The sequence below is a fragment of the Microtus pennsylvanicus genome, chromosome 4 (genome assembly GCF_037038515.1).
Source record: "Microtus pennsylvanicus isolate mMicPen1 chromosome 4, mMicPen1.hap1, whole genome shotgun sequence".
NCBI classification, from domain to species: domain Eukaryota; kingdom Metazoa; phylum Chordata; class Mammalia; order Rodentia; family Cricetidae; genus Microtus; species Microtus pennsylvanicus.
This window is the reverse complement of record NC_134582.1, coordinates 91,901,339-91,928,115: the sequence shown is the minus strand read 5'-3', so window position 1 is coordinate 91,928,115 and position 26,777 is coordinate 91,901,339. Positions and strand designations below refer to the sequence as shown.

Sequence of the window (26,777 nt, the reverse complement as noted above, 5' to 3'; positions counted from 1 at the left end):
AGAGTAAATCACTGGTGTGACATTTCCTCACGTGACTAAGCAAAGGGTCCACGCTTGCTACTCACATTCTGGGGTTAGCCGTGGTTGCCGGTGGTAGCGGTGGTTCAGCCAGCCAGCACAGCTGCGGGAACTAGAAGCCAAGGTACGCAGTCTTTTCATTTTTGTAAAAGTACACTCTCCTTGGTTGGAAAATATTCAGGGTTCTTAAGATTAAATATCTGAATATTGCTTCTGAACGAGCGGCTGTCGCTTTAAATCTAAAGGCTAGTTTGTTTACTGGCTGTATTTAAATCCTTTAGAAAATGACACAAAATGGCAATAAAATCACTGTAAGTATTCTACAGGGGAATATAAATGCCCCTTGGTTCCACTGTACATATCTTTCTACATAATTCTAGTTTATTTTCCTGGTGATTATGTTAAATATGTAAAAAGCCTTTTCTCATAAAGGTAAAACTGCTGGATGTTCCCGTGTTGTAATTCAGCGTTAGTGTCAAGATTGCTTCAGAAAACGAGGCACAGTTACTATTTCATTCCTCTTCAGTGTCACTCGGCATACCGTCTGTGATTTTGCACATAAAATAAACTTATATGATTTTATAACAGTGTTTGGGAACCATAAGTAATAGTAAATATAATTCAGAGGGTATGTTTGTAAAACTAACCGAGGCAAAGGAACTGTGGTTTATTTTCTAAAGAAGGCTTTTTATGTTTTATATTGTCATTAAATAGTTATTTTAGAAAATTAGGGAAGAATCTGTCAGTGAAAATCAAGAAACTAATATGTATTAATCCTTAAAGAGAAATGTGTGTAGTTGGTTTTAGTCTAATAGCGACACAATAAAATGCATCTAAATCTTGAATTTTGTCTCTGCATGCAAATGTAAGAAGATATAATTATGTTTGTGACAATTGTCTTTTTGCCTTTCTTCATGAGTGAATCTCTGGATGCTTTAAGAAATTAGTCTCAGGCAACCTTGTCAAGTGAAGTGAGACAAAACCACACATTCTGAAAACACTCATTTCAAACAGCGACTTTTCTACGTATGCATTTGAAATGTACTTACAATATTAAATCACAAACATTTCTCTAATGCTATAATAAATTACAATTAATAAATCAAGAGAAGTGCACCCTATTTTTTCTTTTCATTAGCCTGAATATCTTTTCTGAGACACAGTTCAAGGTAGGAAAAATTCATAGAATTTAAAAAAAGATGTTCTTTAATCAACTTATAACATTTAATATTTTCAAATTATGTACAAGAGAGTTAACTCTCCATTTGTACAATGTTCATATTAAACATCGAATCACATATTTTAATTCACATATTAATGTTAATGTTTGAGCTGTTTCAAAAACAGTTTTAATTTACCTTTTAAACGATTCTTATAATCAAGAATCCAGATAAGTTTTCTCATCCAATAAAATAAGCATACATCATTTTAGTTGACATGAATATAATGGTAGAATAATTATCTTCTATAGCTTTTGTAAGTTCTGATGATGTGGAAATGCAAAAAAAAATCCCATTGGGTACAAAATATTTTTTAAAAGTTTCACCTATTTTACTCATATTTATAAATTAAAAATATAGAATTTACATCTTAGAGGAATTACTGATGATTGATTGCCCCAAAATATGAGAACCAACAAAGCAGAGACACTGAATACAGGATTGTGAGCTATATTCTAGAATCTTCATAATGGTATCCATGAAAATCTGTAGGATTTTAAAGATCACTCTGACCATCACAGTCCACATACAACAAATGGGATCAAAATAATTCTCAGCCTTTTTCAGGAGAGCACAGCTGCTGTAAAGACAGCCTGGCCATAGGAATATTTTTACATTACAAGTAGAGTAGTTTGTTTTTTTTAAATAAATGATTGCATTCACTAAAAAGTGTCTAGAGGGTAATCGGTTCCTTTAAAACTTGCTCAAAAATAAACCTGCATAGTATTTTCGGTGTCACCAACACACATTCAAAAAAATTACACATGAAAAGCTTAACAGAGCACAAGTCAGAGCTATCTTGCCTGGTCTTGTGAAAGACTATTTCACAGGAAGTTGTGCTGGCCTAATTATTGGGGAAAAATACAAACACTATTTTGATAGGTATATACAGGTATCATTTGTTCCCCAGGCACTATTTGAGGAGAGTTAAATTAATAGCTAGCTAACTAATTAGTAAGTACATCTGCCTGAGTCTTTTCACTCAGGCCCGTCAAGACATCTTGTGAGAAGGATATTATAATATTTACCTGATACTTGCATTCTACTTTGTTTTTATAGGCTATCCCTTAAGATAAAGTTTATAATGGTGTTTAAGTTTTAGATAGACCAGAATGAAAACCCTTCACAGCTTCTTGAAAGTAGAAATCTGTCTTAAGGAAAGGAAGATGCAAAATACTTTTAGGATCTTATTTTTAAAAATCAATAGAAATTGCAGTCTCTAAGTTTGAGTCTGAAAGCCAGAAATACAAGACATTAGTATAGATGGCATTTGTAGCACCAGCTCACACAAAACCACTACCGTCTGCTGCCAAGTGTTTCTTTTAGCGTGTATTGTGGGTAGTGCCACATATGTAAGTGTGTACTCAAGGGACAGGCTGTGTCTTCCTGGACAGGTATCGCACACAAAAGGTCAAAGGCTTTAAATTTGAGCAATGGAAAAATGCTTCCTTTTTCTACTTTTGCGCGAGTTTATTGTAATACAGTAATCTTCAGGGCCACCTAAAACTATGCAGAATAAGAAACACAAGAGCAGCCTTTTTTTTCTCCTCCCCTTGCAACGTCTTTCAACAAAAGGAGAAGCTAATGAGGTAATTTTCCTGAAAATGCAAAACACCAACATCTCATTATTATCATTCTCTCTCTCTCTCTCTCTCTCTCTCTCTCTCTCTCTCTCTCTCTGTCTCTCTGTCTCTCTCTCTGTCTCTCTCACACACACACACTCACACACATAGAGCAAATTGATAAAGAATATAGACATGAGAAATGCCAATTGATCTGGATGATTGTATCTGGAAGAAATTTAAACCATACATTTTAGACTGGAAAACTCCCGATGATTTGGATGAAGTTTCACTCTGCAGTTCACTGGGTTCACAGAAACTCATCCAGCAAACTCCAAGCTTCCAACACCTTCAGTGCAGGCTACCCCTCTCTTGGGCCCTCTCTGTTCATTGCTCTTTGCACTGTTGGTCTTGGGTTTCCTGCCGGTCAAAACACCCAAAACTCAGTAAAAACCCATCTTAAAATAAAATTGATTTTGGGGTTTTTTTTTTCTCCTCTTTCCTTCTCCTGCTGTTTTCTATCAGCAGAACGCTAATACTAATTGGTTAATCTGTTATTTAGGCAAGTATTAATATTCTCATTTTGCAGGCAAGGAATCGGGCTTCCTGCTGCGTATCCCCTGGCCCTGGGTAAGGAGCTCTTCAGATGGGAGATTCAAAGTAGGTGAGGTTGGCCTCCTGAGACCTATGCTGCTTGCCGGAAGCCTCCAGGAGGGCTGAGCTGGGCCTCCTTAGATCGCCGAGTTCCTGGCTCCCCAGTTCTCAACTCAGACCACCAGGCGACACCGCCTCTAATGACAAAAATCCATTTTCCCATTCCACCCCAACAAATGCTCCAAGGACTTTCTTAATTGCGACTGCTACCCTGGGAACAGGAAGCTTATTTGTAACTTGATGAATCTCCACCAGGCTTGCCTGGGTTTCTAGGTTTTGCAGTACTAAAAAACTTTACAGTAACTTTGTGCGAACACTATCTGAAGATCACACTACCTACAGAACAAAGAGATAAAACATTTTCTCAGTAGAAACCCAGTAAAATTCACGAATCCAGACAGGTTGGTAAAAATCGCATAGAGAGAAGAGCATTGCTTGGAGGACCTAGCCACTGCTTCAGACTGGAGGACATACAAAACAAAACACAGAGGCCAGCCAAAGAACTGTATCATCCCACAAGCCTGTGTGAAAAACTCTACACACAGGAGAAAGTCCGTACTCATGAATTCTGACCTCGTTTGTGCAAAAATGGTTCTTTTCAAAAAGTACACTTTACCACGTAAAAAAAGACTTGAAAATAATCATTTCTAGGCCAAAAGGCCAAGGTTTAATTGGAATATTTTTTTAATGGGAAAAGATTAATGTCTGGCCTGTACCTTTTACCAGACTTAGAAAGATTTAAAAGTTCCACTAATACTCAAATCCACCATAAAACCATTAAGGGTAAAGTTCAAGTTGCAGGGTGGGATCCAAATTCATCTATTTTCATTTTGAATTAAACGTCGTAATCTATTTTGTAAATGAATTAGTCTCAGGCTCTGTGGAATGTTTCAGAAATATCTGACCAGAGTGTGGCCTGAGTCTACCTTCATCTGCAAGTCGGTCTATAATCTGTGTAGGCTCAGGATCCCCTAAAGGCTGTAGTGATAAAGACCCCATGGTATACAAAATGCCCATCGGTAGCATAGCTTAGAATCCAGGAATTCAGACTTGACAGAATTCCTAGAGTACCAATTCAGTATCTAAAACAAAGACTCCAAGTCAAGACTTGTCTCTGGAAGTTTAGGAACCACCACTTCAAAAACTCAAGACACGGACTAGAGAGATGGCTCAGTGGTTACGAGCACTGACTGATCTCCCAGAGTGAATGAAGGTTCAATTCCCACCACCCACATGGCAGCACACAACTGCTATAATTCCAGTTCCAAGGGACCTGATATCCATGGGGGAAAAAATATACCCAAGACACATACTAAGTTCAAAAGACCTTTCTCTAAGCCTGAAATGTAATCTACCTGTCTTCCTGTTTGTTGATGTTTAAATTTTCTTTCTATCATGAAAGAGACATGAATTAAGTTTCTCATTAAGAATTCAGAAGAGCAGGTTCAAATCTCTTCCAGTTTCAGGCATTATGGCCCCCAAGATCAATAGCAAACCGAGCAGTGCTGAAGCTGTAGGCTAGCATATTTGTAGCAGGATTTGATCCCCAGTTTGGAAGGCATAGAGGAAGTTAGGGCATGTAAGACAGGCAGGAATGGAGAGAGAGGGGAGTCAGGGAAGGAAAGAAAGAGAGAGGAGGGAGATAGAATGAAGGAGGAGGAGGGAGAGAAGGAAAGGAAGGAGGGAGGGAAGGAAGGAAGGGTTCTAAATAGAACTTGGCAGTGCCCCATGAGGCCAGAGAGAGGTAAAGGGGTTGAGAAGGTGGTGAATGTGAGGCAGGTGCTGCAAACAAACATGCTTACTCCTCAATTTGCTCCAGGATTCTATTACCTAACTTATCCCAGGAGGAAGTACGGAGACAATAAAGAAGAAAATCCAACACTCACTGTAAGCACTAGAAAAAGCAATACAAGGAGGACATTTCTTTGTGAAATCAAAGTCTTGGGACTCAGAGGAAGTAAAGTCTGCATGAATAGATCACATACACACCTAAGAGAGGCCAAGACCCAGTGCATATTCTATGACCCAAATAAACAATGTGTTTGTGTGTGTGTGGTGGGGGGGGTGATATTGCTGGGATTTAATTTGCGCAAAAGAACCAGCAATTGCCCAGTGGCCTGTTCATCACTCCCTGCTGTAATAGGCAGATGATGAAAATAAAGAGGAAGAGGCAGGCGGCTCTAGCATCTCCCTCCAGACCACTCAGTCCTTCCTGAAGCTTGGTCAGGCTATTTTTAGTGGAAAATTATCAATGTTTGTAAGAATGTTTATAGGTTGAATGCATTTCATTGTACAAGATCCATAACGCTTTTCAATCCTTATCGTACCTCTTGAAAAAGAACTAAAAGTGCCTTGCAGATGGTATCTCATTAATCTACCCCAAATCCCCATGAGCCAGGTAGCATAAGTATGCATAACCCAGTTTTCCAGATCAGGAAATAGGCAGAGAGTAGTGAGAAATGACTCAGCCAAGGTTATGGAGCAGAAGCACGAGAGAGGAAACAGAACTCTGGTGGTGGCTGTACTCAGGAGGCCAGGACATCTCCCTCCTGACTTTCCACCCAGGCACCAGGAGAAATATAACATGTTAGAGAAGAAAGGCTACCTTAGCATCCTCGCAGCTCATGCTATTTCGGAGCACATAGCAAGTGCATAATTACAGATACATTGACAAATTTAAAAAGTAAAGCCGTATCAGTTTATTCTATTAAAAAACAAAGCCTTCTATGGTAAATGTCTCAGAAGTCACAAAGGATCGTGCAAAAACAACGGGGACCAGACTCTTTAAAATCACATTGGGACAGTAGGCACCAGCTCGGGGACAGAGAGCACCAGCTCTCCGGTTCACCTGCTGTCTCACTGACACACACCCACTCCCTTCTCTTAAGTCATGGTGAGGAAGGGAGGAGAGCTGGTTGTTTGGAGAGATTTGTTGTACACCTCTCAGGAATGTGCCTGTGGGATTCGAATTATATTGGCTCCTATCTACAAGACTGGGCTCTGAACAACTCGAAATTTTTTCCAAGGTGGAGTGAAAGGTTTTTCTTTCTTTCTTTCTTCCTTTTTTTTTTTTGCTTTATTGATCATTTTTTTTCATCAGTTTCATAACAAAAACAGTGTCAGCCAGATTTGAAGGTGGTGGGACAGACAGATTTGTCAGTTTTAGTCAGCCACTTCCGTGGCACGGTTCCGTGACACATAGGGTGTGTCGCTACAGGCGTTTTTCCTTCTTAGCCTTCATTTTCGTCCTGACACCCCCTCAGGCTCCCCAATGAAAAGCAATGTAGCCCCAGAATTCAACCCACTGTTAAGTTTGGATGACTCTGATACAACTTGAGTTTATAAATTCAAAATCAGCCTTCTGAAAAACACATTTTCAGGAGAAAACGTTACTTTAAGATCTTTCCCAGACGATGTTTTCAAAATATTCTTAAAGATTTAGTAATGGGGTGCGTCTCTGGATTTTTATAATTTTTCGTTAGAGAGAAATGAAACATTAGCATCTCTTTGACTGAACCTACTAATGTTTGTAAGTACTACCTAACTAAAAAAGTTACAGGTAGAATTCTGAATTATTCTGTTTGCTTTTTCCTGGTCTATTTCCCCCAATACAAACAGAAACTTTCATTTCCTTTATAGCCCATGTAGGCAAAAACTAAAATACAGTTTCAAAACAGTTACATGCAGTATTGCAGATACTAGCTACCACCTACGTTCCCAGGGATGCCGACATGTTTGGCATCAAGTGTAAATTACACACATTTAAGCATGCATGCATATAACAACAACGAACTACAGCATACAGAACATTTACCTCCAAACTTTTCCATTCCATACATACCTCAATAATGGCGCCATCTGGGAGCCTGAGAAAATGGCGGTACAACTCTTGAAACCCACTGGGATAAACAGTGAATACGGAAATGTGGGAAGTAACCCCTCCTGGACCAACTGCAGATGCAGAAATTTCATCCTGAGGGTGGGGGTCACAACTGGAGACACTGGAGTTGGTGCCATGGCCTTTGCACATGTAATCGTACACTGCCACCTAGTGAGACCCAGAGAGCCCCCCAGGTCCCCCATGCCCAGAAAAAAAAAAGAAGAAACGAGTAGTTAACATTTAGCGAGAGCTTAGGCAGTTTGAAATGATTTTACAATTCGTCTGAAAGTCTGCTGTCTGCAGTGCTTGCACTCCGCTCCATGCTCCACGCGCACTTTTATGGCGTATATCTAAATAGTGAAGACAGACAAATCCCCGGTGTGTGCTCCCCAAAGTTAATTCTACACAGATGAAGCTGTAATTGACTTCCATATTAACCCAAAGCAGGAAGATCTAGCAGCCTGTGACAATGGCAGTGCAGATTAAAAGACAAACATGTTTACAGATCACTTTGCGAATGGCTGTGCTTTCTCTCTCACCCAAGAGAAAGGTTTTCTCTTTCCAGTCACCTGTGCTGCGAGGTGTGTGTGTCAGGCTTCGCCTGACGCTAAACTAATGGGCCAGATACATCCCATAGACATTTCCTGGATTTTGTATACTGTCTGCACTGACCACCAAGTTTGTTCCTGGCAATCCTGAACTTGGTTCTTACTGGAATAAGAAGCCTTATTTTTAGCCAAACTTCTCAGGTGACAAATTCATTGTCTAATGGGACACACTCTGTGTATTACATCAGCATTAAATTACATTAAATTAATTGACTTACAATGCAGTTGAAAAGACGCACCTGCATTGATTGTTTAATATATTGCAAATGAAGATTTGACTACACCTCCTTAAAACTTGTGTGCTGCTAATAAGACTTCGGGGTTCCTTTTTGTTCCCCCTTTGGTCTTTTTCTTCAGTTCCTGAGCTATATTGGTGCTCTATGCAATTCTTCATTTCTTATTCCAAGCTGCCTATAGTTTTAGAACTTGACAAAGCTTTTAATGAATTCTCTCTTTATTAGCTCTTTTGCTGAGACAGAGAATATTTATTTAGTGATTCAGAGGCCCACTTCAAACATAAACCAAATGTTAATGCCTCTTCCACATTACCTTACAAATACTGCGAATATTTAAGGATTTGGAAAGATTTCATAATACAAAAGAAAATTCTGCCCAGTGACTAGCTAATACAAGTCTGAAACTGGCAATACACTCTTAAAATCTTAGCCAGTGAAAATTTTTTCCTTGGAAAAAAAGAGGGTACAATTAAAATCTGGATGGGCAGAAGAAAAAATGTCACAAATTTCTTGAAAATATTTGAAGGACCAAAAAGGCAGGGGTCTAATGTGATTAAAAACAGAGGTTTTGTATCAATGTAAGCATGTTTAAGAAACTCACTGCCTTGCAGGAATTTACAGGAACATAGGCTAATGCTAACTTTAAATAAGTCTGATTGTGACAAGTACAGACAGGAGACTTTTTCCCAGATAAAGTCCAAATTCAGTGAGTTTTTTGTTTGTTGTTTTTGATGGTCTTTTAAGCAGTGTAACTGTATGTTGATTGGGTGAAGAAAATGTGGGTTAGGGACTTCATGATATGCTATCCAGCTATAAGATGATAAAAAACCCTGACATTTTTCATCAGCATGGATAGTGGTGGATATTCAACAAGCCAGCACAGAGAAGGAAAATTCTACATTGTTCCACTCATCCATGGCAACTACCAAAGGCTAACATCTTAACTATAGAGAGGAGACTCCTGGTTGCCAGATGAGCTAACAGGGAATAACTGATCAACAGGCAAACACTTAGATAGCAGGAATACGTCCAGTGGAGACACTAATACACAATAGGTTGGAAGTAGTTTGAATTTACATAATGAATATCCCAAACTCTGAAGAAATGATAAGCATGTGAGATGGCTGTTCAGCTAAGTCACTTGATTGGACCATTCCACAGTATCTAGATATTTTGAAAAAATACATAGCACTCCTCAACATGTGTGGCCACTATGCTTCCATTACAGGTGACAACTAAACAGTCTTGGTGGGACTGCCACAGACATGGACACTGCGCAGGTGATTTCAGCACAGGCCTGGTCCTGATAAAGACACTGAGAGGCAAAGTGTATAGCGAAGGGTCCTGTGACAGCACCATAAGAAGATATGAGGTCAGAAGGGCATTTGGTGCGGTGGAGACTCCAGATTCTAGCTTAAGACAGCTTGGATATAAGCCACAACCAGAGTATAAGTTGTAGAAGTGAAGTCAAGTGCAACAGGCTCTCACCTTGGAAGATGTAATGCTAGCACATTGAGCCAGGAGTAAAAGAGAGAATGTCTTATTAACCACAGCAGGTAAGACTGATATCCTTCTTCAACAAAAGAAGCAGAAAAAAATTGTGACCTGGAAAGCACATGCATGCATGCATGCATACATACATACATACATACACATTCATATATAAAACCACATTCCTGAGCATTCCCAGTTTAAGGACACCACTTAATCAAGAAAGATGGTAGACACATTTATGTGCATGTTTAGCTCAAGGTCATGGGCCTGAGCCATAACTTGTATCTCATTACAGGCATTGATCATCAGTGTGCCCAGCAAACCTGGTAATACCAAAAATTATGGTTCATAAAGGTGAACTAATTGACTGACCGACTCGTGGTAGAATCAGAGACAGACCTGCAGCACAGAGAGCAAACTAGAAGAGAGATTGTGTCCCTCTCACCTGAAGTGGACAGGTGACACTGCATTGGGAAAGACAGAGAGAAAAGACACAGCTATCTATTTCTGAGAGTCGGGAGAGGGGGATGCTAATGAGACACTGGAAGGAGGTTTCCAGCAAGCAGGCAGATATGGGGAAGGGCAATAATCATATCAGCATTACATGTGTCTAAAGGAAAAATTCGCTAAACTGCATCAGAACTGTGGCCACAGTGAGGGTAACAAACACCATAGCATAGAGTTGATGCTGAATCTGCCGCTAGCCTGGTGATGACATCACTCAACCACATGTTTCCTGTTAGGTAACTTTACTTGTGGAGTCTGAAATGGAGGCTGCATCAGAACCAAGTGATGTGGGATTTCCTGCTATATGCTGTGATTACCATTAATGAATAAAGAACTACTCTGGACCTATAGCAGAGCTATAGGGGAATAGAGGTAGGACGGGAAAACTAAACAGAATTCTGGGAGAAAGAAGGAGGAGTCAGAGAGAAGCCATGTGGCTCTGATGGACACAGACAACGAAACTTTGCTAATAAGCCACTACCACATGGCGATACATAGATTAATAGAAATGGGTTAAGTTCAGATGTAAGAGTTAGTGGATAAGAAGCTAGAGCTGGTGGGCCAAGCAGTGATTTCATTAATACAGCTTCTGTGTGATTATTTCAGGGGTCTGTGCAGCCAGGAAATGAACAAGTGGCAAAGAGGCCTCCTTCAACAACCAAGGCCGTCTGACTGCCCACCCTGAGCACCTGGCTCCAGACCAGGCTTTCCATGGGTCTTTCCTCCCCTCTCCACCCATTTCTGACGGATCTCAGAATCTGGACGTAAAACATTTAATTCTAACCCATTCAGGAAACAATAAAAATGAAAGAAATAGGTTTGTCATGTTTTGGATAACTATAGAATTGGTGTACCTACCACAAAATATGGATAAGAGAGAAGCTATTGGGCGACATTTATGACTTTGAAAATGGAGCCTCTGTGTTTTGGAAACGCAACATTAAACATTGATCAAAGCTATGCTGTTCCATGGATAGCAGCTGCTTTCATGAAGGTGGAAATATGTGTAAAAGTTACTCTTGTTTGAGAAGTTGATTTCTTCCAAACTGTAAGGGATCTACATAGACTACTGTGGAAAGTATACACCCACACACATACATACACACAGATACACACACATGCATGCACACACACACATATATACATACATATATATGCATGTATATTAATATATACAAGGCTATGTAGTTGATAGTATTATAGACACAGCAACTGAGGAATGTTAAGCAGTTTGCTCAAAGACACACTTGTGACGGTATTACTGAGGCATCATCCTCATTCATGCATCCCAGACCTCCTTTGTTCTTCTGGTCTTGGTCTTCAAGCTTTGCTTTCCGCTTCTCTGTTGAATCTGGCTGAGTGTTGAAATCAGACTGTTCCCTACTCTACTTGCTCCATATCGTATAAAACGGGCTCTGGAGGCTGTGCTTTGCCCTAGAAGACTACATTTGATAAAAAGCTCTTGGCTTTGCTTTGAGGGAGAAGGCTGACTGTTATCCCTAAACAACCCTGTCTGCCTGGCACCAATCACACAATGCAGACGGATAAGTGATTGTTCCTGGGTGGAGAGAAGGACCCATGCTATAAATTTTAGAGGGTGAATTAAGATCATAAGGGCACATGGGTGTACTCAAATCAGATAAGGGAATCCACTCCCAAGAACTTAACAAACACAACAGGCCAACTGAGGAATGGATGTCACTCCCTCACCTGGACTACGTAAAGTGATGGTCACCTAACACCATGATGGGATGGCCTCTCTTTTGATATCTGGTGTGTGTGTGTGTGTGTGTGTGTGTGTGTGTGTGTACCAAGGACAGGCAGAGGATTTCTCAGCTTCAGTTCAGCTCTCTTCCCCCTGTTGACACAACCTGCTCAACCTCCTTCCTGTTCAACAGTTCACCCATCGAGATTCAGAGATCCGGACTTGAATTCACAATCCCTGTTCTCAGCATTTCACCTCATACCCGGGCTCTACAACTCTGCTCTCGAATCCTGACTCCAGAAGCTCCACCCCAGCACCGTCCTGATTCCTTATCTCATCAATACAGACTCAGGCCGTTTCTGCATCTTTCTGGACTCTACTGCAGCCTCTGTAACTTGTATTCTTTCTGAAAACCCTATAGATGCATATAGATATAAACATATGTTTACTGTGTGCTGGGTGATATGGGAGCTAAGATTAGAAACAACGACAGACAAAGGACCCTGCATTCACCTTGGCCAGCTCATCAGGTGTATGGGATTATATGACAAACTGCTGCCACTGCCACGGCTTAAGCATGAGAATTTATTATTATTCAATAGTTCTGGCATTGTGAAAAGAGGAAAAAGTGTATCTCTTTTTTTTTTTTCACATGGCATGATTATGACACTTGGTGAAGCAGAAGAGTGTCCCTTGCTTCTTCTCTCCTATGTCTTGGAGCGAGGCTGTCCCCTAGAACCCTGTTTCCTCCACTTGTCCATATCTAGTTTAGCAAGAACAACCCTGTAACCTGTGCTCCTGATGTCCATGGCAATTCTCCCTTTTATAAGTAACAAAACTGTCCCAATCTAGCTCTCTGTAATGAGGCAGGAACTTTTATTCCCTTTTGTGTCACTTCCTGTGGTTGCATTTTAACTTTCTCAAACAGTTCCAATGGGATATAACATACAAGCTCCCTGAGACTACAACCATAAGCATTCACTGATATTTGAGTTCAGGAATGTTGAATCTAAAGTCATGAGCTCATGGTTGTACTGTGATTCAGCATTTGAACATGGCTGTGAACATACTACTGTGTTTTTTCTTTAATATGCAGTCACAGGATGGGAACTTGTTTACACATGATTCTAGGGGCTGGATTTTTCCTTTCAGACCAATGCTCATATGGAACATTCTGAGTTTTCCATGCTGGGTCTTGGTGGAAACATTCAAAATTAAATGTAATATCCAATGTCTAATGTCCATCCTTTCCACTAACATCCCATTGGAGTACTCAAGATTCTCTGGAAATTAACTAGCAAGGACACTGGACCACATTTTTCTCTGCATTTGGGCCATAGAGGTTGTCCAAAGCAGTCATACTCTTTTTTGAGTTTCCAATTGGCAAGTCTTGGGATCTTTGGGATACTAGAGGTACAAAGAGGAGAAGATCTCAAGATGGAGTCATCTTACCTTCTGAAAGGGAGACAGAGACAAAGGGGAAAAATCCAATACAGCTTCCAGAAATAGTCAAAGGAACCCAGACAGACATTCTCCTCTGAAGAGAGGATTTTCAGTTACCTGCTGAGGTATTAAGCGTTTTCACAGGGGCTGTGAAAACACCCTTCCTTGCAGGTAATTGCTGCATCTTCTAACTTACAACCAAGGAACAGCCTCCAGCAAGAAGGGATGCTTGCCTTTAAGACTGTAAAATCTCCCCAGGGTTAGGAAAGTAGGGCAAGGGAGGGAAAAAAATGTTTTATAACAGACAGAACCGGAAGAGCAGCTGATCAGAGGTGGATACAGAGGAGGAGAGAGATGAAGAAATCACCCTTCTCCCCTAGATCATGCAGTTCTTTCTGAGCAGTCACACTGTACGTGAACACAATTTCCCTGTAACTCTGCTCTCTTGCCTTTTAAATCTGAGCCCTTAAGGTCTAGCTGCTGAGAAACAAACTGTGTGGCAAAGTGACCCGTGTGGTATTTGCTCTCCAAACCAAAAGCCCGTATGTAATATTTCCCATTAAATTTTATTTCAGGCCACGGAGGCAATCCAAGTGGAGGGCGGGAAGATCTGCTAAAGCAAATGCCACACCACCTAGACAGTTATACCTAGGGTAAGTGAGAGAGAAAAGGAGATGCAAAGAAGGAAGTAGGACATCATTTTCTCTAAAGTGCATTTTCTACGCCTGCTTTTTGCTCCTCATTTTGTAATGAGTAAGGACTTAGCTACTTGGCAAGATAAGTAACTTCCATGGCAAACTGGAGTCCCCTCTCCATCTGTAAATGCACGGTCAGAATATAGCCACAGCATTCTACTTTACTGCATAATCTGAGGTTGGCTGCATAAGTCTCTCTCCTGTCATCTAAAATCCCTTCGTCAAACTGCCGAACATGTCTAGCATTGCTAGGGAAGCCTAGAGTGAGTTTACAAATCTATTGAGACAAGTGGATGGAGAGACTACACATAGAGGACACCTCTGAGGAGCGAAGCTGGCCTCCATCTGGAAGCACAAAAACGTCAAGGGAATTCCCGAAATGCCAGGTCCGCATATAATAATTCTTAAGTGCAATTCATCCTTCAGTAGGAAGGCAAGTTAAGGGCTGTGGTTTAAGAGTAGATGAAACAGGCCGGAACAGGTTCAAATACTGCATATTTCACAATGGAGCTTAATTGCCACAGGACCAGGAGGCTGTTAATTGCATTATAATAGTTCGGCATGAAATTAGGTCTGATGTGAATGTCCTTATAGTGGAATTGCTTATGTTATTATAATTATGCAGTGGTACATAGATGTACTGTGGAGATGTATTTTTCTAATAGCTTTGGAATTGATTTCCTCTCTTTTCTTGCTCGTATTTACACTCGGTTTCTAAGGGTGGAAAACCAACCAGAGGGAGCCAGGGTCAGGAAATTAGGTCACGCTGGATGATACAGTGGGTCTCCTGTGGATTTGATGCTAGAGCTCCAAATGAGTTGTGCCTGATGATGGTGATTTTATTCACCATTTGTTTAGGGCCAGGCTATTTGGTTTAAAAAAAAAAATGGGTCTCAGTAAAAGGCTTACCTTTTACAGAAATGCTTGCTTTGTTTTATCTTAAAAAGCAATGTGTTCCTCAGTTTACTGCAGCTATAACGGAATACCAGAGACTGGATAACTTAATAGTGAATAGAAATTCATTTGGCTCACAGTTTTAGCAACTGGGAAGATGGAAAGAGGGAGGGCTTTTGTGGTACAGGCACCAATAGTAGAGGGCATAAGAATAACTAACAGAAGGAACCAAGAGAAGGGCGGGGTTTTCTAACAAATGCACTCCTACAACAGCTAGCCCATTCTTGCAGCGACGACACCCATTCGAGAGAGCAGAGCCTTTTTTGACCCCTTCATTGAGTATTAGGCAATGTTGACTAAGTTGCTGGTACTTGAATCTTTTTTAGGGGGGCACTCAAATCACAGTATTCTTTTTAGAATGAAAAGAAATGTATAATTAAATGCAGAACACAATGCCTGTCTGCCTTCTATGCCCTACCATACAGTTCCCGAGCTTCAGGCAAGGGGCTGGAAGTTGAAACACACAAACATACATAGTCAGAAAGACAGAGACACAGACCTCTAGTCATTGGTAAGAAGCCCTTTATTCAATAGCACCATGGAGGCTTATATACCCAACAGTCAAGTGTGCCAACAGGTGAAAGCCTTATCCTCTGATCCTCAAGGCAAGGCAACACGTGCTCGTGAAGCAGAGCTGGTAAACAACTTTGACACAGCTTTCAGTAACTCAAATCAGAAGGAAAGTAAAGATCTCTAGCAGGGAAGAGCAGCTGGAGGCCAGGACTTCAAATGGTCCCAACAATTAAGGTTGTATATGTCATCCATAAAATCAATTTTCTAATATAGACAAAAATCTCAAAACTGTAATGATCGTGTCTTATTTAAAATGTCAACAGCAGTTCATAGAACACAAAAGATGTGGCAGCCAAGTAGGTTTTTTACAAGGTAATGTCAGATGGCCTTTCTTGACTTGTCCAAAATTTACACTTTGGAATTCAAAATCAGAATTGACTCATTTGAGAACTCAGCCAATGGCCTTCCCTAAACACATGCAACCTGGACCACACACAGCATCTTGGAAGAACATTCACATTTGATGGTTTTGCTTGGTATCTTGCTATTTTTGACTCTTGGGTAGTCTATGTTTCTCAGGATTTTGCAACATTTTTCAATGTATTTTGTGCATTTCTTCAGAATGAAAGACCATAAAGTTGACAGAAGCTTACCAAGGTAAGTTAGGGCAGCTAAAATGGTTAACCGTCAAGGTTTCCTTCTTTAACATCGCCGTCAGGGGTAGGAAAGCTCCGAAGAAAATTGGAAGCAACATAGAGAAAAGTAATAAAATGTGGAGTGGCCAGCAACTTAAATTTTTATTCAAAATTTTCTCTGCTCAATTGAGATAGGGATAAATTATGTCACTGGAAGAAAGTTGACACACCTCCATGTGTGCTTTTGTGGACACACTATATCTAACGTTTGCTATTGGACATCTCCACTTTTTGTAACCACCAAATTCACATGTATCTGCTAATGGGAACTATTTCACACACGGCTGTACAAAGAAATCATTAAGAATTTCACTTCTGGTTACAGCATTACTCAAAACTCCGAGAAACAGAAATAAATATGAGAACAAAAGTTGGGGGGCTGTTTTATGAAAGGATAAAAATCACAGATCTTGGCAGCATTCCCATGGTTTTTGCCTCTGGATATGCATGCAAATATTCATAATGGTGGCGGTGTGGCCATATTTAAACATCCTACAGATTAATCTCCAAGCCAGCCTCAGCTTAGCACACCCCCCACCCAGCCCTTCTGCCAGGCTTTTGTTTACACCAGCTAAGACTGAACAGTGCTTTAAAGAGAGACAGCAGGGGTCCTGGAATCTGAGGAGAGGAGAGGAGTGGGGATCCATGGACATGGGATTGAAGATACACAGAAAAATCAAAAATGAGGGGGAGGGTAAGAAAAAAAAAACATGCATTTTCTCCAGCCGCCTACAATGACTATAGATAAATCATACAGATGACGAATTCATTGTTTAAATGCAAATCAGTCCTAATGGTGTGGCCCTGTTTCCAACACCTAGACTGCACTCTCTATCTCTAGACTTTAAAGAAGAAAAACTTCAGAGTCAGAGTGCCAAAAGAATATATTGTTTTTTTTTAAATGAGACAAAATACCCAGACCTTCAAGTTTAGAGTCAGTTTTTCTTCGCCTGAAAGCTAAAAGTAAAAGAAAAGGAAAGTTGAAAGTTGAATCTATTAAATCTAATCTTTTACTTTCTAGGGTGACAGAACTAAGGGACAGCAATGAAATAGTTTAGACACCCAATTATGGAAGCCAAGTGATCTGAAGGAAACAAATTTGACCAATCTATTATTTTTCCTTTTTGGTGTTAAAATTTGAAATCTGGCTCCATGGACCTGGTCCAAATGTGACTCAAACCTGTAACTATGTCCCTATGTCACTGGTAGGAAGAGCTTGCGCTATCAGTTGATACGAAGAACACAGGCCCTTTAAACCTTAAACTATATTTCAAGCAGATGTGATGACACAAATCTATAATCTCAGGTACTCGGAAGCTGAGCCAGGAAGATCCCATGAGTCCAGGAACTGGAAGCCAGCTGGGCAACGTGAAAGCCAGATTCAAGGAAGACCTGAAGCTGCCACCTTCCCTACTGCTTTGTAATCTATGACACTGTAAAAAGAAATCCTTTCTATCTGGAAAACTTCTATCTCCAAAGATGGCCTGTTGTCAATGCTCACAACTAATACCAGATTCTTAGCACATTCTTTGAACTGACTTCTATGCAATGGTAGAACATTGTCAAAATAACCCAAGTGAAGAGATTGTGGGTCTATGTGTGTGTGTATTTTATTCAACTTCCAAGATTAAAGCACACCCAAATTGGTTCCAGAATCATCTGAAATGAACAAAACCACATGAATGAAGAATAGAGCGATTATACTGTGCCTTATTGGGAATCCCAGTCAAGTGGTATAAATTGACTGCGTATCTAGAGAGAACTTGTGATCACGGTGGACTCATATCACCCACTGAGCGTGCTCCAACACGAGCTTTGTAATAGGTGTTGGTGAGCGTTCCCCAGACATGTGCATGGCTTGTACCCCTCCCTCCATCAAAATTGCTACAAATGTCACCTATTAGTGAGGTCCACCACCCGAAGGCAAAAGCTCCAGCCCATCAGACATTTGCTCTACCTTGTGTTTGGAATCACACCAACCTGCATAAATGAACACCAAACACCCTAAGCATTTTTGTTTGTTTGTTTGCTTTGCTCTTTTCTGTCATTCTGTACACAGACACAAGCTTCACAAAGCAAAGCCATAGGGACTGGCTAGTGAGAGACACTAAGTAAACATCTATTAAAGGAGTAATTAAATGAATTTAGCAAATTAAAAGGATGCAATATTAAAGGACACCTGGGTTTTTGTTTTGTATTATTTGGTTTTTATCATGCCTATCATTGGTGCTTCTGAAATCCGTGTTACTATTTGCCAACTATAAATTGTTTTATATACATGTTATACATACATGAATATATGTGTATATAATCATATGCATATGAATATATGTACGTATCTCTATACAAATAATCAGTGTTTCCCATTTCCCCCGACAGTGTCAGTGAAGTAAATTCTCTGCCGACACCCGACAGTCAAGTCTGAACTCCTCGTTTTCTAATCCAGGGAGTTCTTCTCAGCCACTCTTTCATCGCCTCACCCCACCCACACCACCCACAAGTCAGAGACTGCCATGGCATGAGTCTCTTGGAATAACAGCCCTTCACACGCACATAAACTTCTGAAACCACACAGTGCGTTCTGAGACAATCGACTGTGTCATTAAATAGCCCTACAACTAAAACAAACAAACAAATCCTGATTTTAAAATATGTATATTATATCATATGTATATGAGTGTCTTGCCTGTATGTATGTACATGCACCGTGACAAGCCTGGTATCCACACGAACCAGAAAAGGGTATTAGATAATCTGGAACTGGAGTTACCGAGAGCTGGCAAAGTGAAGCCAAAATGTGACCACCAGACTCTCTCACCCCTGGTATTCAGGCTTCTAAATGTTCTTTACTATTCTTTTAAAATACATTTAAAACCAACCTGGTGGGGATAGAAAAATATTCCTGAAGTCCTCATTAAACAGAACAAAGGGACATATTTATTTATTTTTGAATCATATATCTTTCCCTTGTGTTGACAAGGCTGGGCTATGGAAAGAAAGCATTTAGGGCAACATGGTGGTAAAGAATGAACTTTTGATATGTGGTCCTAGAAAAAATAATGTCCTGGGAAACAGAAAGTCTGTATTATAACCTGTTTCGGTCACTAGCAAATTTTGGGTCTCTGTTTCATCGTCACTACAATGATAAACTTGAGTTAAATAGTTTCTTTGACATCTTCCTGGTCTAAAAGATATGTTACTGTGTTATTAAGTATAAATATGTATGGTATATACTTATATGTCACCTACATGTATGTATATTACAGACACACACATATAATATCAACAAGATATTATATATCTTATATATAATATATATTACAGACACACACATATGTAATATCAACAAGATATCATATATATTGGATCATTATTATGATCCAATTCACATATCCAATTGAGCTCCTTAGAATTCTCTTGGCAGCTCAGCTCAAATAACACCTACCACTAATACCTGATCTGTGTGCAGCCTCCAGTCAGAACTAAAGAGGATTCAGAAATTTCTCAAGAGCAATGCTTTGACTATCAAGAAACTTCAGAACAATAAAAAAAAAAAACCTCTACAGAGCATAATTTTTTGGGACCTTTATTGTTTTAATATTCTTTTTCATTATTTGTAATTTTAAACTTTTATTTTTGACAGAAATTTATTCAGCTTTTTTGAAACATAGTTGACAAATTAAAAATTGTGTGTGCATGCATGATGCATAATATATAATGTGTGTATACTCAATGCGGAATGGTTACAATCAAGCTGGATTATAAAATGTTGAGGTGCTTGATTCTCTTCGAGTTGATGTTTGTTTGTTTTTGAACACACTATCAGACCAAAGTCTAACTTCATTTTTCTAAATTCGAGTTTCCAATTTCCAACACTAGTTGTTGAAGAGACTCATTTATCCACGATATATGTTCTTCCCTTTTTGCTGAGCACCACAAACGTGCCCACCTATTTCTATGCCCTCCATTCATTCCATTGCTCTGTGTGTCGGTTTATTTGCCGGCACTGGTCACTGTGACTTTGCTGTATAGGTTGAAATCAGGCAATTTTGCTGTTTTACTTTCATGTTTGGTCATAGGGGAGTATTTGAGGATTTATATAAATTTCATCTTTTCCATTTTTTGTACAAATGTCCATTGAAAATTTGATGGAGATTGCATTGAATCTGTAGATTGCCTAGGGTAGTCTGTATATCATAGCTATCTTTCAAACTATTATTATTACTTTCCTCTACTTCTTTCACCATTATTTAGTAGTTTTAGCCAACATATCTTTCACTTCCTTGATTAAACTTATTCCTAATTATTTTTTAAAAAATGCTATGGCAAATGAGTTTGCTTTTATGATTTCCTTCCAGGATACTTCATAAATAAAACTACTATTGGTTTTTTTATGTTGATAATTTATCCCATTATGTTCCTTAATAATTTATTAGTTCTAATAATCTTGGGTAGAGTCTTTAGAATTTTCTATATATAATTCTGTTTTATGTATAGTGATAATTTCCCTCTTTTGCGATTTCATTACCTAAAGCAAGAAGAAAGTATGATGCGTGCAAAAAAAATTATTAAGAACTAAAACAGGAAAATGTGGCATCAAGAAAAAAAATCAATTTATAAAAATCAGTCAATGATGCATGCACTAAAGCCAGAGAACAGAAGTTATACAGGGGCTGGTGAGAAGCTAAAATCACTTGAAGTACAAGCTGTGGACTTGAATTTTGTCTTAAACTCTCGACAAGTTGAAGAATAGTACTAACTTGATTTCATTGTTCTCTGACCTCCACACATACAGAATGTCAACCCCCATTCGTCACCATACACCACATAAACACACACACACACACTAAATAAGTAAATAAGAAATAAATAAAAAATAATAAATAGAAATTTTAAAAAAAGAATAAGTTTCCCTGGGTGCTTAAATGAAATTCTATTTTTAAAGATTTTAACTCAAGAACAATGGCAATGGGTTTTTTATACTACTGCACATACTGGCTTTGGTGGAGCCTAGGCAGTTGGGATGCTCACCTTACTAGACCTGGGTGGAGGTGGGTGGTTTTTGGACTTCCCACAGGTCAGGGAACCCTGATTGCTCTTCGAGCTGATGAGGAAGAGGGACTTGGTTGGGGGAGGGGAGGGAAGTGGGAGGCGGTGGCGGGGAGGAGGCAGAAATCCTTAATAAATAAATTAAAAATAAATAAATAAATAAAGATTTTACTCTCCTTATTAGGCTTAAGTTTAAAGAACTACAACCAAATGACTGATCTATGTCCCTCATGTGCAGAATTATGATGGACATTATCAGGAAGTGAATACTACAAAGATACCCAGTCAGAAGTGTTTCTACACATAGAAATTACAGTAACATAAAAAGCAGTTTTATTGAGCTAAAAAACAAACTATAGATACTGGAAGAAAGAAACAACAGATAAAAATAAATAAAAATTAATTATCTAATCTGAAGAAGAGAGAAAAATAAGAAAAGCAAATGAAGAAATGGTCTATGTAACGACTCAATGATAAAGGTGTCTGGTGCCAAGCTTGGCTAATTGAGTTTGATGGAGAGAATAGACTCTCCATTCCCATGGGTGTGCTGAGTTCACATTTATATCGTGCCCCCCCTTTAAAAATAAACGTAACATAAAAAATGTCCAATCTGAAGAACAGAGGAAAAGGAAAATGCCAACTAGAGTAAAGCCACATCTAATGGGTCTGAGTCTTCATCAGAAACAAAGTCAAAACCAAAAATCAAAGGCTACTTGACAATGGAACAGATCAACTCAGAATCTGAGCTGACTGTGGTAGTCACAGTATAATCATCGATGTTTGACTAAACATGGTAACAAAGTCTCTAAAGACACATTACACCAACAGTTCTTGCATTACTAAAACACTGTTCACACAATAACATGCATTTCCAGTTCACCATACTTCCGTAACTCTGAACTCAGTCTTATTCAGCAAATAGAGCTTTAGGTCTATATTTTAAAAGGATTTTTATTTTTAATTAGGTATACGCATGTGTTCTTGCATATGTGCATGTATGTGCAGTCTTTGTGGAGGCCAGTAGAGGGTGCCAGATCCTCTGGAGCTGGAGTTTCAGGTTTGTAAACTGCAGGACAGGGATGCTGGGATCTGAACTTGAGTCCTCTGGAAATACAGCAAGTGTTCTTAATCACTGAACCATCTCTCTGACTGCCTCAGGTAGATTTTTATCATTCCAAGAACAGGCTTAAGTGAAATATCTGACTCCAGGATTTCTAAGAATATTCCTGTTTTCAAATGTGCACTAGTAACAATCTATAGAAATGATCCCTGAAAGTATAGTCCCCATCCACCCCTGTTATCCACCACACACACACACACTCACACACACACACACACACACACTCAAGTTTCTATATTGTTGAATAATTAAATGCTTTATCTGAACTTCAAACAACATCAAATGGAAGACTCTGAAAGCAGCTACAACTTTTCAGCAATAAATTGCTGCCATTGTTGTCAAACTTATAGCTTCTTTTTTTTTTTTTAGCAGCAGCCCCATGAGTATCTTGGCCCATACACACACAAACACACAACAGTTTATTGTAGTGTAGAAGATCCTTCTGTTTATGTCTTGCTTTCATTGGTTAATCAATAAAGAAACTGCTTGGCCTGATAAGGCCAAACTTAGGTAGGCGGAGAAGACAGAACTGAATCCTGGGAGGAAGAAATCAGAGTCAGAGAGCTACCATAGAGCTGCCAGAGACAGATGTGCCAACTCTTTCCTGGTAGGCCACTGCCATGTGGTGATACAGATTAATAGAAATGGGTTAAATCAAGATTTGAGAGTTAGCCAATAAGAGGGTAGAGATAATGAGCCAAGCAGTAATTCAATGAATACAGTTTCTGTGATTATTTTGGGTGTAAGCTAGCTGGGTGGCCAGGATGACAAGCAGCCCTCCTGTTACATTATTGCTTACTTTTCAGATTTTCTATCAATTCTATTTTGTTCTTAAATATCAACTAGAATTCTCTAATTCCTTGGTAAGAACAGTGACAGAGAGAAGATGAAACTTCTACTCCAGTGTTCACTGTACCACATACAATTTTGAGATAGAACCAAAAGCTTATAAATAAAATGAAAACTATAAAATTCACTGATTAGCCTTGGATTGATTGATGGAAAGATTAGAGCCTTGAAAGGCATAATTTCATTATTAAAAATTGATCTCAAAACTAATGAGTTAAAAATAGTGAAACCTCTGTGTTTATATCTGAAAGGTATTGTGTTTATATCTAAAAGGTATTATTTGTCATTTAACTTTGGCTAAACTAATCCAACAGAAAGATAGTTGCATGTTTCTAAAATATGTACATACTGAAAACATCCAGTTCAGTTGGCTAATGTTCTTGATAACAATATATTGGCCAATGGTTTCTTGAGCTATGGCAGGAACTTAGTTGATGGAAGAAATGATCAGTAGAGAAGAGTAAGGTGGAAGGTGGCTGGGGAACTGCAAACTTGGGAAGACAAGCAACTGGGGGATCGGTTCATGTCCTGGAGATACTTCAAGCAAACAACTAAGACACCACACCTGCAGCTATCTCAAAATGTCTGTCACTTCGACAGCTGCAATTCTACTTTTTTCATTCTTTGTCTTCCGTTCACCTTTTAGTTCCAGGGTTATCTAATTTCCACTGACAAATAAGTCACTGTCTGTGTACAGGAAATGATAGAAAATTCTGTATTTGAGGTTACAAATTATTATCATCACCAAGTTTACTTATTTAAGGTAACTTATCAGGCTTTTACAAGAGTTTATATGGACTATGTATCCCTACATCCCCCCCCCCCCACACACACACACGCACACATCAAGAAAACACTTTCCTCCAAACCCTTGGTGTTGACTAAGGTGTGTGGGGGATGATCTGAAGAATTCTTGAAGGAGAAATGATTGTACTAAGTCCTAAGAGTCGACTATAAGGAGCATAATTTAGTGTAATTATTATCACAAATAGTAACTAGGAAAGCAAGAAATTAACTCTTTTCATAGGTAACCATAAAAATAACAAGGGAAAGGTGAATTATTCTAAAAAATTTAACCTGGTGTCTCAAAAGGCTAAAATTCTAAAGAGAATCAAATTATATACCCTCAAATATATATATCAGAAGCAAAACATCCCAGGAAGACACTAATAATTACTAATAATTATATAATAATGTGTGGTCTTTGAGACCAGGTAATGGCCAGGGAACAAAGGGCATGCGTCTTGAAATGAACAAGAGAAACAAGGCGGATCAGAGAGGTGGTTCAAAGTTTGGGGACCAGTTGATCACCCACAGGGACTTCTCAAAGATTAAACATCAGAAAGTTGCAGAGAGCACACAAGCCCGAGAATAAATGAACCTTTAGAGCGAGAGAAGATGTGTCGAGCACAGGGAAGGCTGTCATAAAACACGCGCTGCATAATAGATGATGAATCAGTTCTATTATTTAACTTTCCCAAAGATGGAACAATATGGAGATATGCTAACCATCACAGTCAGCGTTAATTTACAGTGGGGGAAATAATTAGAATCTCACTTTTTCTGAAGAATGGGGTGAAAATGTAAACAGCGCTTCCCTCCAGGCAAGTACTTTATCAAGTTGACAGGTGCATTTGAATTACCATGGGTGGGGGATCTAATAGGTTATTTATGTGTCATTTTAATAGAAAGACCCAACCTCAAGATGGACAGCAGACTTTATCAGGACTGCTGTTTGCAACTAATCCTCCAATTTAGCACCCCATGAAAATACCTGCAACAAAATCTAGCCATTTTTCTTTTACACTCCATTATGGAAAAATCAATATGGGTGCTATTCATCGCAAATCTCCAGCTTCGCGGGTGCCTGAGCCACAGAATAAAAAAAAAAAAAAATTCCAACTGAAAAAAAAAAAAACCTGACAGTTCAGCACTCTGTGTTGCAGAGCCCTTTGCTTAGGGTTTTATTCCACCATGTCCTGCCACCCAGAATGGCTCAGCTGGCCTTGCCTATATTCCAGGATCTAATATATATTGCCCAGTGACCCTAAATCTGATTATTTGAAGGTCAATTCATGTGGAGTTCATTTTAGAGCTCAGAATAGGAGTCACTTGACTTCTACACTTGATAGATTTAATTTTTATCTGCCTTTTAACATTCAAGAAAGGAACAACAATGCATAGCCCTGTAAACACTAATTCAGTCAAGCCACACATAAGGACTAGACACGTCACTGTTCTAAGGGTGTTCTCAGACATGCCCTGACAACCTTTCTCCAGGAAAACAGTCTTTGTCTCCATTCTGAAATATCCCCTCTAGTTTTCATACCCCAAATTATATCTGTTCAGTGGAAGCAATTATTCTATGTATCAAAGAAAATCCACAAGTTTAGTGGATTGTGGGTCATTTATATCCACCCACCACAGAGTCACTGAAGCTAATAAACAAAAGGTTCAAAACTTATTCCCTCTTGTACACAGCTGCCTCAAAGCAAGAACTGTATCAGATTTCTCTCTTTACCTCCAAATTTTTCAAAATTACCTGTTTGTCTAGCATTTGCTAACTTGACAAATATTTAACAGAACAAGAATCCATACATTCATTTTTGCTACTGGATATGTTAGCCACCCCCCCCCCCAAGAGAAAGGGGTAGAAATCGTAAATGCTTTCTTGCCATCAACTTTTTAATAAACTTAAACTTACCCAGCTGGCTCTATTTTCTGGAGCTGTGTGATTGATTTGCAGATGGGCTCCCTGAGCTCGAGCTCCACACACCACCATCCTGCCAGGAAGGCAGACAGATAGAACCTGAAGCTACACTTTCCAACCAGCTCTGAGTCTCAGTTACAGAGGCTCCTTCAACTCACTGTTGATTTCTCTCCTGCATAGCCCATAACCTAACCAGTAAGAAGAGCAAGTGCACCTCTGGGGGTTTTAGTAATTAAATGATAAGCTACTATAGATCTGTATGCCATTTTGATGTAAAGTTTGGGATTCTACAACTTTTAAGCTCATAATGTTAATATTTCTTTATTGCCAACTTTCCATTCTCTAACACCTTTCTAAAACTCAAGTTGCTGTGTTTTATAACTACCCTTGTTTCTATTACATTACAATATGCCTCCCTTTGAAAACAATATTGGAAATAACCAGATGTTATTTATTTTATATCATTTTCTAGATGAAATGCTATTTATTGAACACTCTATTATACTCCAGACATATTCATAAACCATGTTGCATGTTATTGTAGGTCTAGCGGCACAACCTGTAATCTTTGCTACTTCAGAGACTGAGGCAAGAGCATCCAGAGGTCTATCAATCTTAACTACAGAGTCAATTCAAGGTCAGCCCAAGTAATTCTGAAACTGTACTTTAGTACTAGAATTTTGAGCTTGTTTCCAAATATGGAGAAAGAAAAAGATAGAGACAGAGAGAGGGAGGGAGAAGGAGAGAGAGAGAGGGAGAAAGAGAGAGAGAGAGAGACAGAGACAGAGACAGAGACAGAGAGAGGATGTTGTCTAGATGTCTGCTGTTATGTAAAGTGGTCATCTCCTCATGTCCAGGCTGCACA

General features: G+C 39.2%; 1 protein-coding gene across 1 annotated transcript in view; it reads right to left on the bottom strand.

Moving 5' to 3' along the window:
• The window catches only part of LOC142849038 (uncharacterized), a 292,085-nt gene that overhangs the window by 4,799 nt on the left and 260,509 nt on the right, over positions 1-26,777 (bottom strand). Inside the window, exon 25 of the mRNA XM_075971155.1 lies at positions 7,296-7,502. Coding sequence (XP_075827270.1) covers positions 7,296-7,502 — 207 coding nt within the window. The remainder of the gene's footprint in view (positions 1-7,295; positions 7,503-26,777) is intronic.